The 16,611-nt window shown below is 37.7% G+C and overlaps 1 protein-coding gene across 6 annotated transcripts; it reads right to left on the reverse strand.

The window, feature by feature from the left end:
• Positions 1-341: 341 nt before the first annotated feature.
• On the reverse strand, positions 342-15,657 carry LOC121374999 (trafficking protein particle complex subunit 2-like). 6 transcript variants are annotated; one of them, XM_041502186.1, is made up of 6 exons: positions 15,543-15,657; positions 7,212-7,309; positions 6,416-6,451; positions 3,490-3,637; positions 1,468-1,553; positions 342-720 (listed from the first exon to the last, which is right to left on the reverse strand). In XM_041502186.1, exons 1-6 carry the CDS (start codon positions 15,556-15,558, stop codon positions 622-624), a joined length of 483 nt encoding a protein of 160 aa, XP_041358120.1. In that variant the 5' UTR covers positions 15,559-15,657; the 3' UTR covers positions 342-621. The 6 variants fall into 6 exon arrangements, with proteins under 6 accessions (XP_041358120.1, XP_041358117.1, XP_041358121.1 ...); XM_041502183.1 differs by lacking the exon at positions 15,543-15,657 and adding an exon at positions 12,467-12,578; XM_041502187.1 differs by lacking the exon at positions 15,543-15,657 and adding an exon at positions 10,694-10,843.
• Between the last annotated feature and the right edge of the window lie 954 nt (positions 15,658-16,611).

The raw sequence follows: 16,611 nt of genomic DNA on the forward strand, positions 1-16,611 counted from the left end.
AGTCTTAGAGAGGAAACCCGCTACATTTTCCCCATTGGTAGCAAGGGATCTTTTATGTGCACCATCCCACAGAAAGGACAACACATACCACGGCCTTTGATATACCAGTTGTGGTGCACTGGCTGGAACGAGAAATCACCCAATGGACCCACCAACGTGGTTTGATCCAAGACATACTGAGCATCAAGTGAGTGCTTTATCACTAGGCTACATCCCACCCCAGAAGAATACTAGAAACATTTTTTTTAAATCTCGAGTGATTAACAAAACTGTGGTATGGTAGATAATGCATAATGAGAAACAATGGTTGCTAAGACGGAGATAAACACAAAATCAAAATAGAAAATTTTACATCTTTATTTTTTCCAGTGTTATCAATATTGACTAACAAAAGACAGCACGGAGTAGAAACCTTTGTGTTTATATTACTCAATAAATATTTATTTACATTAAAATACAGGAAACCATTCATAATGAAACAAATGGATCTAAGTAGTCCAACAAATGGGAGGGAAATAACTCTCAACCAGTGTATGGATCCAAGTAACAAACGATGTAAGGGAAGTAACTCTCTTATACGCTAAATGGATCGAAGTTGTCCAATAATGGAAGGAATGTAACTCATCCAGTCAAATATTTTCTGCCAAAAAACTGAGCTTTCTTCTCAAACGCTTGTGACTTGATTGGTGTGTTAATTTCGTAAAATGGATTCATGGCAAACTGAAAGAAAAAAAATATATATATATATAATAAGATACTGTAGCCACATTTTTTTTTAGTTATAACAAGAAATGATTGCTATTGTTTTTTCATAAAAATATTTTTTTTTTTTTTTTTTTTTTTTTTTTTACCAGGAATGATAAAAAGAAGATTTGACATTCAGATCATGTTTGTTTTTATGCACAACTACCTGTACATGTATAGTGTTTGAACAAAATATAAATATTTGTTAAAAAGGAAACAAATATTTGTTTAATGATACAAAAGATTGGTTATTTCGTGTCTAACATACCATGATGCTTAGTTCAACATTTGGTTAAGAGAGGAATTCTGCTTCCATCACACAGGCTACTCTTGTCCCAAAAAAAAACCCAGGAAGGCATCTTCAGGATGCATTTTCCCATAGTCAGGACAGTACATACTGTGACCTTTGATGTACCAGTTGTGGGGCACTGGTTGGGATGGGGAAGAAAATCCTACCAGAAAGTCCATTCAAGGGTGAACTATTCTACAACCCACTGAACCTCAATTGACCCTCCACCGGGTTACAGTCTTCCTCTATTTACAACATGTTATATGGCAATCAACATCAGAGAAAGGTTATCCTGGCTATTTGGAGCTCTTAAATAGTTTTTGACAAAATATTTTGAATTCCAAACTCCCCTGGAGTGGTCTACCACAGAATTACAACCTGGGAGACAGAGGCAACTATTTGTTGTTGCCCACTCCTGTATTATCAAGCCATACCTTGACATACGTGTCGTACATCTCCGTGAAGAAATTCTTTATTCCATCCTCGTTCTTTACATCGTGAAGCATCAGAAATCTCATCCCTTGTCGGTGTTAAGGAACAAGCAAGTTAATGTTACTGCAAAGTCAGGTCAGATCATAGGGTTTTACGTGTACATTCAGGACAAGCTGTTGTAGTGCAGGTGCCGGTACTCTGCCTGCTCCTCCATCCAGGACAGGAAAAGGGTTGGGGTGGGTACTAGAGGGGACCACCTGCGCTGGCAAGTGCAAGAGAGAATCAGCAGCCCGACCGAGATCGGTAGCGGGCAATTTTGGTGCTATTGAATTCTGAATGTCCCGTAGGATTAAGACAAAAAGGAAAGTATTGTGTAAATTCTTGTAGGAATTTTGGCGCATTTTGGAACGGTTCATCTGAAGATAAAAGGGTAGCTACATGTACATGTTATTTTTTAAAACTTAAGTTTGCCGAAAGCAGCTCCTATTGAAACCATTACTGCAAGGGGAAGGAAGGAAGGAAATGATTTATTTAACGACACACTCAGCACATTTACAGTTATATGGCGTTGGACCACAGAGATATTGAGGGAGGAAACCTGCTGTCGCCACTTCATGGGCTACTCTTTTCGATTAGCAGCAAGGGATCTTTTATATGCATCATCTCATAGACACGATAGCACATACCACGGCCTTTGATGTACCAGTCGTAGTGCACTGGCTGGAGCGAGAAATAGCCTAATGGGCCCACTGACGGCGATCGATCCCAAACCGACAGCACATCAAGCGAGCGCTTTACCACTGGGCTACGTCTCGCCCTACTGCAAAGGGATTTTCTTTTTTAACTGACTCTATAACAAATAACACACAATGATTACATCACAGTTTCATATGTATGACCAATTAAGGTTCAAGCACGCTCTCCTGGACATACAGCTCTACCTCGCATACATGTATACTCAGGGCTCGAACTTAAGAATTTGTCACACACGGCTATTCATTTTTTAAATTGCCTGGGGTGAAACAACCCACTGACAACAATTTAGCACCTGCCTACAGTAAAAAAAAGTTAAAAGTTACTTTTGCAGCAAATAAACATGCTGCATGTAGACAAATTTCAAATGTACTAATGTTAAATACTGGCAGATAATGTACACACGGTGTATACATTTTGCTGTCACTGAGGAGCTTTACAGACGGCAGTCATTTCTATCAAGCAGCACAAAAGTCATGGCTTCTAGAATTTTTATAAAATCCACTAGCCCTGGGATCAGTGATTAATTTTTTTTTACTATCGATGATTAAAAATTCACTAGCCCTACTTTACTTCAAGTTAATACAATTTTACTAAATAATAGTAATTATCGGATATGTCACCTAAAGAGTGAGATAGACCTTAAAAACACAAACACTGGGGGGTTGGGGTTGGGGCAGGATGTTCATATTTACAAAATAGACCAAACTGCAACATTTGACCCAAAACATTTCAATAGCCGTCGGGCATGGCAATAGTAATTATTTACTAGCCCAACATGGAATATCACTAGCCATGGGAGTGGGGCTACCATAATCTAGAAACCCTGCAAAACTGCATCGGTGATGCTCTCGACATACAGCAATTTATACCTCAACGATGGCAATTGCCACTGGTGTTATTATTAAGTTTGAGATCTGTATACTACTACATTTTTTAAAAGTGTTTTACATAAATTAGCAAAAAGATTCCAAATTTCTTAATGTTAATAAATTTTTAATACATGTACATCACTTATTCAAGGCTCACCCTGTTCATTGCCAAATTAGCAAATTGCTAATTTTTATTAAAAGTGGCCACAACATTTAGTTTTGGGCTAATAAAATATTCCTTAAATTAACCACATTTTAATGATTTTGAAGGAAATACTCTACATACATGTACGTATCTGAAAATTGGCTAAACCAAAATTTGTTCCAACGTGAGCCCTGCTTATTGGTTGGAGCAAATCCATTGATTCCTAACACTGTGTTCTATACCCTGAAGGATACGTCCTGCAGTGATGAATGCCGACACAAACCACTCGTTGAACTTGTCGACAACCTTGAGGTACATGTTGCTTGTTGTCCATGCCTGTTCGTCAACCAGGTCGAGCGCTGCGTGAGCAATGAACTGGTTCAGATGTCGGTGATCGTCAATCTGAAGCACAAAACTCACTCGTAATGATACAACAACATTATCAATATACAGGGTACATACAAGCATCACAAAAGTTGAAAACAATTGTTCAGGTAACCAAGAGGTTATCATGACAATGAAAGTCGAGAAGTGTACTTTCTTCTTGATAACTAATTATAAACAAAACACACCACCACATACAAATTGTTCAATTGTGTGCTGTTAAAACAGTCTTCTCCTATACCGAAATATAAATTTATACACAAATATTAAAAGTATGAATACATTGAATGATTGAGAACAGCAATATGACAAAGTATTAGTGTGCATGAATCTGTGATGATTTTAACTGTAAACTAATAGCAACTGTGAATTAGGTAAATGTGACAGCATGTACATTGGTTAGCAGAAAACCAGACACTATTGTTATTTTGATGCCTGATATGCAGTATTTGGATTAAGCACTTGTCTATTTGTCCTGCTTGGGAACATGTAATTCAGTGATGACCTACTGGTAAAGTAATTTACAAAATTGTCTCATAATTTGAGTGGTGAAGGAAGGAAGGAAGGAAATGTTTTATTTAACGACGCACTCAACACATTTTATGTATGGTTATATGGATTCGGACATATGGTTAAGGATCACACAGATATTGGGAGAGGAAACCCACTTCATGGGCTACTCTTTTTCGAGCAAGCAGGCATCGAAATAAGTCGAGCACGGTCGTTCAGGTTACCGAGAGGTTACCACATGTAAGAAAAGTTCAACGAACTGTAGTTTCGTTTCCGAACGTAAGCCAGGCAATTCATTCCAGACTTCGGCGTTTCATTTTCTCGTAAGGAATTGCATGATATTCTCGCGTACTTGTGCAATTGCAAGCAAATATAGTCATTCATCATTTAAGCAGCGTCCACTAGATGAATTTACTTCCGCATTTTGTTTTCTCGTACAAAATTGTACCGATTTTCGTGCACACTTGTGCAATTGCAAAGCAATTCCGGCAATCCGCGTTTTCATTTACTTCCGGATTTCGTTTCTCGTACCGATGTTCGCGTGCACCGATACAATTTCAGAACGTCCGCGTTAAAAGTAGTAGTAACAGGAATTAAATTCTAACTTTCATATAGTTGTGGTAACCTATAGGTTACCAGGCTATATTTTGTGGTAACCTGTAAATGGGTTACCAGACACAATGCTTATTTCAATGCCTGGCAAGGGATCTTTTATATGCACCATTCCACAGATAGGTTAGCACATACCACGGCCTTTGATATACCAGTCATGGTGCACTGGATGGAACGAGAAACAGCCCAATGGGCCCATTGACGGGGATCGATCAGACCGACCGTGCATCAAGTGAGCGCTTTACCACTGGGCTATGTCCCGCCCTCGAGTGGTGAAAACATCACAACTGCCAGTTGGGTACATAAAACTTTGATGACAAAAACCTGTCCATTTTAAACAGTTTGGTATGCATCAATCTCTATGCAATTCCAACTGTTCATCCTTACATCCTACAGCTACAAGAGCTGAACACCTGAACTGACACCAAATCATGTAACATGCCACTGTAAGTACAATTAGGATAAAATTAAATCACAAGATAAAATTTTAACACATTAAAAAAAACAATAATAATAATCACAAGATTTGAAATTGTTGATAACAGGTTCATCTGGCTTGATGATCATGAATTACACAACAAAGAAAACAAATCAGTGAAAATCAGTTAACTTTACACAATACCAATTTAACAAGATCCAAATAAAATGTGACTGAAAAAAAAGAAACCAGTGGACTATTGAATAAGCAGTTTGGTATGAATAACAACATGAATAAACTTGAAATAGAAACCAATAGCAACAAACCAACCAGATGCAAAGAACGCTAGCACCAAACAGTATCAACTAATAAGTTAACTTAATGGAACATCAAAATATCAACTGACAACATACATAATACTTACAATTACTAAATCATGAGTTGTTATTTTAAAGCTTCTCGGTGTTCAAAAATGTATATTTTAAGATCTACAAAACTTCCTATATGAAATTGATTTTTTTTTTTAAATGTAGACTTGAATAATGACATACACCATGCACCATGGTTGTTCAATGCCTGAGCAAATTTAACCACTAGTCAGTGATGTCATCAAGACTAAAAATAGGAGGTGAAAATAAAATAATAGCTGGCTATTATTAAGTCTGCACAGTGGAAATAAAAATTAAATAATAGCTGGCTATTATTAAGTCTGCAACGTGGAAATAATGTCATGCTGCATAATCAGGTTCATATCTGAGCCTAAAAAAGACAACCAGTTACTATTAACCCACCAGGGGCAAGCTTTCAAATGCATGTGACAGAGTTATCAACATGCATACATTAAGGGGCGTACTTATTATGCAATTAATCACACCGACTTGTTGCATGCAATCGAATCATACTGTCAGAACACCTCAATCAGAACGACTTTAGTCTTATAACAAGTTATATGTTCCGATATGTGCCAACAAATCGTATTGAGAACACTGCTTTAGATTGTAAAAATATCAACATTTAGTCAGGAAACATTTATTTTTATTTCTGTTTCTGGCGAACATCAATTAACAGGCAGCCAAAAATTTATGAGTACCTTCCATTAATGACATCACTGCTAGTTAGCAATATTTGGTGCGTTGACTTCGTTAACCATAGATTTGGTAACCAGTGGTCAAACTGTAACACAAAGAGTCGGCAAACCCAGGTTTAAACAATCAGTGAGAAGCAAACAACATCCCATGATCCTCTAGTTTATTTACTTCATAGAATGTGAATTGATTTTCCAAGGTCCATTTCTGCAAGATTATTGAGAGGTTTATATATTTTGACATAATATATGTATCATTTTCAAATAGAGAACACTGCGTCAAAATGTTTCAACATAAAACATGGCACATGTTAACATTATCAGGTAGCTTTTTATTTAATTGTATTTTTGTAGTGGGGTGTCGTTAAACATTGATTCATTTTATTTGCTGACTACTACAATCTTTCCTTTCTCTCTCAAACATGTGTCAATATAAATTACAAAAACACCAAATGGCCTTTGTTTCAAAATTAATGCACTGTAGGGACATTAAGTGACATGATGGAAATATTATTCTTACATAACAGCAAGCACATAAGCAATAAAAAAGTATTTAAAAACAAAAAACCTAAAACAAATACAATGTACATATTTTGTACATGTATCAAATGGACATCCCTAAAATAAAACCAAATTGGACACTAAAAAATTCTCAATTCCCCACCCAGTCTCATATGTACATGTATGTACATGTGTATGTACTTACAGGTTCAAATATATATTATAATAAAATATAAAAAAATCTGCATTTTAGTGTAGGCACCTGTGTGATCATCTGCTTTGATTACAAATTATTGCTAATGTTACATACATTTTCCAAAATGCATAGCATAATAAAACAACCCAAAACAGTTTGTGTCCCACAAATGTCACTAACTAAAATATTGATAGCAAATTATTCTGCAAGACTTTATTCAACCAGAATTTCTCGATCCTGCTATCTTATTATACATTGTACATATAGTTACCTTTGGCTCGTTGATCTTGTTTGGAGGATTAAACTCTGCCTCAAAGATCGGATTGTCATAATGGCCGACAATTATGAAATAATACATTCCCGACATGTCTGTGAAAAGAAAGAAACTACATATGTAGCATTAAATCAAAATAACATGATGAAAAACTGGAAAAAAGTACATGTACCTGTATATTTCTCTAAGACTCCGTCACTGATTATATTACTGATGTTCCATAAAGAAATTCACTCTCTCAACACTAGTAGTACATGTACGTTTACTTGTAGTTCACCAAGGTAAAGGTCTACAGTTGATTGTTTTTAGGTGTGGGGGGGGAAGGGGGGTTTGGGGGGGAGAGTTTACATCTATTGGGACTCGCATCACAATAATAAATAACAGGTAAAACATTTATTTTGATGGACTAAATGTACATGCAGGGGTGCAGAAAGTGCTCGCCTGCTCCCCAAATGAGAGTAAAAATTCTGACGAATGAGTTACAAAATGCAAATTCTACAAGTCTGACGGGCGATCTGTCTTTTTTTGTTTCTTTTCAATCTTTTTTTTTTTTTTTTTTGCATTGAATCCATGACTTTGCATCAGCCATGCCAGAACCAAACCATTCAAACAAACAGTTCAGAATTATGACAAAATACACAACAATATTGGTTGCCAATAGACAACTTTGGAGTTCCGAACTGTGTTCATGCAACATCCCAAAAACGGGTTAAATAGAGAAAACAGAACTGTTCCAAAATGGTCCCAAACAAAAACGGAACCAAACTGGACAAAATGGAACCTAGTATTGGCTGAAAGTGCACCACAATCTATATTTGGCTAAAACGGAAACAAAATTTTTAAAATGTATAGCTAAAACGATACCAAAACCATTACAAGTTGTTAACGGTGATATCTTCAATAAAACAATTGTTGAACAACTACATGTATAGTAATCATTTATTACTTTGTTTTATTTTTATGTCTATACAGGGAAGATAGAAGTATTAGCAGCTAGCTGGAAGTCGGTGAAAATCAGACAATCGTAACCAAGCTGCCACTGCAACAAACATTTGTTTTGTTATCTTCGAAATGCAGTCCACAGGTGTTTATAGAAAACCTGCATTGTTGACATTATTCAACATTTAATAGTGGATGTTCTGACCAGCATTTTCACCCCAAGACCATTTTTGCAAATATACTGCAATGCTGTTATAGCTAAAAAAAGAAAGAAAAAAGAGAGAGGTACATGATAGATTATGTGGATTTTTTGCAATGCGATGGATGAACAGTTTGTTTTGGACCAACCACCATCCCAAGTTGTTCCTACATGTGGTTTGATGGTCCTGTATGCATCTGTATGCAAGATATGATCTGGACAAGGATTTACTGTTATGTGCAGCAGACCATGAAAAATAGATCACAGTGACCTAGTAATAGTATGCGACACATAGCCATCCCAAGTTGTTCCTACATGTAAGGGTTGATGGTCCTGTATGCATCTGCAGGGTTGAAAATTAGTAGTAGCCCGGTCGCCCATAGCGTCCTTTATTGGCTAAGGGCGACTACGAATTTTTAAAAAGGTAGTACGTTGGGCGACCATAGATTTTAGAGACTGGCAAATTAATCCTATTTAATTAGCTTACTAGTATTTTATTCTGGGACAAAATCAAAATTTATCTTGTAGTTTTAATTAACACTAACAATGAAATTTTCCATGACTACAGGGATTATTCCAAAATTCAGTTAATTGGCATGTAAAGATAAAATTCATATAAAAACATATTAATTTATTAAATTGTAAACCCATACCATCTGAAATAACTTCTTTTTTTGGGAAGTTCAGTGTTAATAATAAAAATATATATAAAACTGCATAGGTTAAATATTTTCTGTTACAGGTTTTTAGGTAATTGATGGAAAATCCAAGGTAATCTGAACGACAAAACCATAATACAAGATCAGGGCCGTATCTATGCACAATGCAGTCGAATGGGTACTTGGCAAAATAGTGGATGATTCCATCTATCTTTATCTAGTGTCTTGTCTATAGGAAGACAGTCACTCCTTTACTTGAGAGTTCATCCCTCTTGATTTGCCATAAAGAGGACTGCCACCCCCACTTAATTTACTAAAACACGCAGTTCTACCTTTAGTCTCTTTGTACTGCATTATCGATTACTTCAGAGACAATGCAAGTAAAGCTGAATACCTTGGCTGTTGTAGTATTTTTCTTTACCCCTGTATTAAAAATTATATTTAATCTGTATTATTTAATAACTTGCAAAATTAACCTTTTTATTTATACTGGATTATTTTGTTCTTTAAATTGGGTTGGTATGAGTTTAAAACTTAATAATATGTATTTTTAATATGAATTTTAACTTTATTTGTTATGAAGATACATGCCAATTCATCGGACTATATACATGGTTATTATTATACATGATTATTACTCAACAAAGAAAATTCTAGCTGTGCAGTTCATTTGGTGGGCTAGTTAACTTTGAGGAGGGCCAGTAAGATTTTTCGTCAACTGGCCCTGCTGACGACCATGGTTTTCATGTTAATTTTCAACCCTGCATCTGTATACAAGATATGGTCCGGACAAGGATTTACTGTTATGTGCAGTAGACCGTGAAAAGCAGGTCACAGTGACCTAGTAATAGAATATGACACACCGCCATCCCAAGTTGTTTCTACATGTGACGTTTGATGGTCTTGTATGCAAGATATGGTCTGGACAAGGATTTACAGTTATGTGCAGTAGACCATGAAAAGTAGGTCACAGTGACCTAGTAATAGTACATGAAACACTGCCATCCCAGGTTGTTCCTACATGTGAGGTTTGATGGTCCTGTATGCATCTGTATGCAAGATATGGTCAGGACCAGGATTTACTGTTATAACCATGAAAAATAAGTCACAGTGACCTAGTAATAGTACGCAACCACCACCATCCCATGTTGTTCCTACATGTCAGGTTTGATGGTCCTGTATGCAAGATATGGTCCGGACAAGAAAAAGTTAACAGACTGAAGAAAGGAAATATTTTATTTAACGATGCACTCAACATATTTTTTTATTTACGGTTATATGGTGTCAGACGTATGGTTAAGGACCACACAAATATTGAGAGGAAACCCGCTGTCACTTCATGGGCTACTCTTTTCGATTAGCAGCAAGGGATCTTTTATATGCACCATCCCACAGACAGGATAGTACATACCACAGCCTTTGTTACACCAGTTGTGGAGCACTGGCTGGAACGAGAAATAGCCCAATGGTCCACTGACGAGGATCGATCCCAGATCGACCGCGCATCAAGCGAACATTTTACCAGTGGGATACGTCCCGCCCCCTAAAAGGGAGAATGCCATCTGTGAACAAAAATTATCGGAAACATAAGGACCACGATAACACAATACGCAAAACTATAATTTGAATCTCTTTCGAAGAGTCTTCGGTCGTGACGATGTTTTGAATTTATTATACAATACCTGTTTGTGGTGGAATGTCTTCTAAATTATTGCACAATTCCACATCACTACTGTTATCAAAGAAATGAAGCTAATATTTTTCATGCAAAAACACCCAAAACCTATACCGGTGTTATTTCATTAATGTCCCGTTATATTTGTACCGGAAGTACTGGCCTCAATAGGTTAGTGGGTAAGCTATCGCACCCAACAGTGATAGGTGCTGGGGTTACACTCCCACCCAGTGCGAGTTTAACGACTCAGTGAGTAGATGTAAAGGCCGTCCCACATTACCACAGCGCGTCGACAGCAAAAAATAACTTCCAATGAATTACCATATACATACCCCCACTAGCGTCGGTTTTTTTTCGATCGTTCCAAAAGCGATTTTTGCTGCTTGCTGCTCTGACGCGCACTGAAACCCCCAATTTATGATGTCATAATGTTGTAATATTTTAGGTCTTCCACCAAAAAAAACAAAAACACACACCATTGACGAATATCTTTATTTTACTGAAAAACAATGCCAAAACTAAATATTAACGAAGAAAGGTTGATCATAGAGGTGCAGAAACACCCATGCGTATACGACATCCTATCGGTTAGTTACAAAAACACGGAAATGGCAGCCAATGATGTCGTGTACCCAAAACTTCCTCTTGCGTTTTTATCAAGTAATCTTCTATATAAATACATTAAAACCAATTTACTTGAAATTATCTTCCTGGGAGCCATGTTTTAAAATCAAATCCGTTTTTCTTTTCCTCTTTTCAGCTTTTTTCCTCTCTTTTATTTCTGTTTGACACGCTGCGTATATTATGTGGGCATTATTGACGCTTCACTGCTGACGCGCTGCGCTAGTGTGGGACGGCTGGCCACTACATCGACTTCTCTCTCACTAACCATAAACAACTAACAGCTGACTGTCTGTCCAGAACAGACAGCCCATAACAGGCCCGAAGGGGCCGGGAGGGGGGGGGGGATAGCACGTGCACCCCCACTTGTGAGTTTGGTTTTTTTTACACATTAATATTTGCCATTGTAACCAAAATCTGATATAGAGTATGTACCCGATCCGTCAGTACCCCCCCCCCCCCCCCCCCCCCCCCACCCCACACACACACCCAAAGTCGTTCCTACGGGCATGCATAATGCCATATAGCTGGTGTGGGCCCAGGACAGCGTGCCTGAAAAGCATGTTTCTATTAATTTTTTGTTTGTTATATTTTAAACATAATTTATTGATTTAGAAAAGGAATCTGTGTATATGAACAGGTCATGAATTTAAAATATTTATGTCTCTGTTTTATTTTATTTTATTTATTTTGTATTACTATTAATTGTCTATTTTATAGCATGCCCCCCGCCCCCGCCCCTATAAAATCCTGGCTACGCCAATGCTAATCAGGGCAATGACCCAGCTCATTTCTCGTAGGCCTTAAGTTGCAGTTGGCGTTGCATCTTCTACACTGCTTTCTTCCTGATGCAAGATCTGGTACCTGTTGAACATGTAGCATGGTTACCTGGGATTAACACTGCTGGAGAAACGCAGGACAAAAAGGGAGATTAGGGCCTATGTAATTTTGAAAATAAAAAGTCCTGGCATAAAACAGGCTTTTAATGGCGCGCACTGGCTTTGAAAATCAGGCCGAAAACCCTGTAGACGCACCTCGATCGTTCGATCGAACGAACGTCAGTAATAGTTTATGATCTATCAGTAACAGTTCCTGACCTGTTTCACACCCGTATGAGTGTTGGCCTATATATCTTTAAATATAAATAAATATTACATACTTTCGGGGTCATTTTCACTTCTAGAAAGAACAAGGGACCTCAACCTCCGCTGTGACGTCATGGTTGTCATCTAAGGCCCAAAACACACCGAAGCGCTGGGTTTGGGTCTGGCAAGTATGGTACCAGTCAAAAATGAAACGCACTGAATCGAATGTGACAAAACACTCGGAGTCTGTGCTGGCGCGAACTACAAAACTGGCACCAGACGACATTGAACATGCGTTATATTTTCACACTGTCAGACTGGCAACCGGAGCCTGTGCAAGCAGTATTTTAACTTTGTGTCTTAATAAACAACAGGAAAGATATATATATATATTAATCCAAGTAAGATTCTCATAATTATTGTTGGTGTTTACAGAAGAAAATATATCTAAAAATATGAACGCACTTAACATACATGTATATTGAAAAGTTGAAAACTAGTAACAGTTACAGACCCAGACGTCAAAATACACCTCGCCAGACCCAACTTTGGTATGTTTGGGGTCTTACGCTCACGTGCAAATGTGTTTTTAAGGTCGACGACAGGACATTGTGGTATCGTCGTTTTGGCTTCGTACACAACAACTAAAACATATTCAACTATAACATTAATTTTAAGACATTATTTTTGTAGCTGTAATTTAATGAGGCTAATTGGTATTATTCACCGAGTTTCTTTGTAACAAACATGGAGCGCGATCAATTTGTGTAATTTTCAAACAAGTTGATTTTGTGAAAATTTATTCAAATGAGGATGTTTGTACCAGGCACGACGGAGCAGGGGAGACTGAGGGGTTCTGAGTAAACAATATTATTGGTAGTAAATCTTAAGGCAGAGATGAATTTTACTTGTAGAATGCAGGAAATTGCATTTCAGAACATCCAGTTTTCAAAATTTTACGGGGAACATACCCTCGAACCCCCTAGAAACTTTGTTTTGCGCCCTCGATCTCAGTCAGGCCCCCCCCCCTCCCCCCAATGTCTACTTGCTTTCGCCGTGCATGTGTAGGCCTAATGTTTGATGAGCAGTTTCCATAAATACATGCCTCATATCCGCAAATTCCCGCTTGGGTGTGGTTTATATGGGTGTGAACATTGTCAAAATTTATGTTTAGTTTTTTGGGTGTTTTTTTGTTTTTGTTTAACGACACCACTAGAGCACATTGATTTATTAATCATCGGCTATTGGACGTCAAACATATGGTCATTTTGACAGTCATAGACAGGAAACCCGCTACATTTCTTTTAGTAGTAGCAAGGGATCTATTATATGCACCATCCCACAAACAGGATAGTACATACCATGGCCTTTGATATACCAGTCGTGGTGCACTGGCTGAACGAGAAATAACCCAATGATCCCACCGCCGGGTATCGATCCCAAACCGACCGCGCCAAGCGAGCGTTTCACCACTGGGCTACGTCCCGCCCCTATTGTCAAAAATGCGACACATTTTGGAATTTTGTGTATATTATGATGGAAGTAACACAAAGATTTAACTCAAAATATTTATAATTATGACCCTATTTATAATTTCCCGATATATTTAATTTCCTGTAGGGCCTATATATGCTGATCTGAAACGGTTTGGGGAGCACTGACATTTTATTATAATGTATATGTTCTATATATAATTTGCTGCACTGTTTATCACTGAGTAAAATTAATTTTAATATGTATATATTTCTCATGGACCTATAAAACACAAATTAAATTTAGACTTGATTGATATCAGCATTTATCTACATGTAATTACATGTATGCTCCTTTGATTATTTTGAATAGTATTGCTGTTTAACCAATTTCGATTTCTATCACTGTCATATTATTTAGTTTGTTCAAGTATTAATAGACCACAATACGTGGCACAACTCACTTATACTGTTCATGTATTTATGAATAAACATTTGATTTGATTTGATTTGTAATATCCTTGAGTCTAAAATACTTTATGATTTTATTGTATTTTTAAACCATAGGTGGGCATTTAGGCTGTCAGGAACTGGCATGCATAAATTTCGACTAAAGATTCATAAATAATTGTTATGTGGTCTTCTACCTATAAAATAGAGGGTGTCCACCCTCGTGGTGTGATACATACATATTATATATGTAGTCAGGGATGCTGTGACGTCATCACAAAGATTAAAGCTTGCTTCAATTTTGTCACAAAGATCGATCTTGCTGCTCCTGCTCTTTTAAAAGAAGACAGAAAGTATTGCCACTACAGGGCTGTACTTGGAAGATGGGGGTAGCTGTACCACCACTCTCGGGAAAAAAATATTGTTTATTTAATTTGACAGTGCCCTTTTTGTCTACTTAAAGCAGACCCTGTATTACTGATCTTTCGGGCGCATGTGCAAGGGTGGGTTTTGGGGTTCGAACCTCCCTCCCTCGCTCAAGCAAATTTTCTTTCAGTTTTCAATACATTTCCCTGGGGAGCATGTCTCGACACCCCCTATAAATTTTTATCTCCATAGGGTAGACTACACACATATACACACACACACACACACACACACACCACCACCACCACCACCACCACCACCACCAATGCTTTAATTCCTGCTAACGCGCAGGCCTGTCTTTTTACCCAGCGACCCTGTTATATTTAGGCTAGACATGGTCCTGCATTGTGGCAGTAATGTTTGCGGATTTGTGACGAGTATACAGTAGCGGATCCAGGGGGTACAGGGGTCCGCCCCCCACCCCTCCCTTTTTGAAAACTGACCATAACCTTTAAGGGGAAATGTGATTATATTAACTGTTCTGTATAAAAGAAGAGATCAGTCATCATATTTGGACCCCTCTCTCGCCCCCCCCCCCCCCCTTCAGAAATCCTGCATCCGCGCCTGAGTATATGAAAAGGCAGATCTAGAATTGTAAGAAGCTGGGAAGGGGGAATCGTTCGTCAATATGACGTTTTCATTTCAAATTTTTTCGACAGTCGATAATTGATTTCATAAATGCAACAATCACATTACAAATAAAGGCTTTAAAATTGTTTTCAGTAGGCCTACGACGGAGCACTATATTATACATGCAGGTTACATGCTACCAAAATGATAGGCTTGCGAGAAATGGTTTTACCTGCAGAATTGTCCATTATTAGTCCTATTCGTGGACAAAAGCAAATTCAACAGCTCTAGTGAACCGAACAGTCGTATTGTCACCAACGTGAAATTGGTATGAAGTACGTCACGTTGGCAACGAAAGTACAGTTGAAGCTGCAATCTCTTTTATATATTATATTGTTTATTTGACCATTTAGAATACACCATCTAAATTAAAGAAGTATGTTTTGTTTAACATCATCAGCTATTGGATGTCAACCAAATTAAAGCTGCCAAAGTTGATTGTGTTTATGCGTACATTTGTTAAAACTGGATTTTACCCCACAACCCCAAGAATTTTGTAGCCTACATACGAAAAAATTTTGCCGTTACAATAACGTTCGACCCCAAAACACTCCCTCTACTCGACTAAATATTCTTTTTTTTAAATATATTTTCTGGGGTCGCATGAATCAAAAGAAAAGGCTGGCTTTTGCCCAAATTGGAAAAAAAAAAGCCCGAATCTGGATAATAAAATTTATTCATATTAGTATTACTATCAGCTATATATAGGTTGCGCATTTTTACATGGATTATAACTAACTTTGAGGGTAGAATGATGGAAATACATGGTAAAAAGGTCTCAGGTTAGTACAGTTTGCCAGAATATTTGCTTCACCACTAAGGGGACAGTCCCCTTCCCCCCGCCCCCTGTAGCGTACGCTTATGTGTATATATGTATTTATTTTTATAAAGTCTCGGGGGGGGGGGGGGGGGATGGGGCGTAGCCCAGTGGTAATGCGCTCACCTGATGCGCAGTCGGTCTAGGATCAAAAGCCGAAGTATGTGTCATTCTGTCTAGGGGATGGTGCATACAAAAGATCCCTAGCTACTAAAGGAAAAATGTAACGGGCTCCCTCTCAAAGACTATATGTTAAAATTACCAACTGTTTGACACCCAATATCCGATGATTAATCAATCAACGTGCTCTAGTAGTGTTGTTAAACAAAACAAACTTTAACAAACTCTTAATAAAGCTCGAAAACATACTAAAAATGGAAGAAAACTCAGGACAGTCCTTCTAAAACGTGCACCCATCTTGACG

The sequence above is a fragment of the Gigantopelta aegis genome, chromosome 6, assembly GCF_016097555.1.
Source record: "Gigantopelta aegis isolate Gae_Host chromosome 6, Gae_host_genome, whole genome shotgun sequence".
Classification (NCBI taxonomy): domain Eukaryota; kingdom Metazoa; phylum Mollusca; class Gastropoda; order Neomphalida; family Peltospiridae; genus Gigantopelta; species Gigantopelta aegis.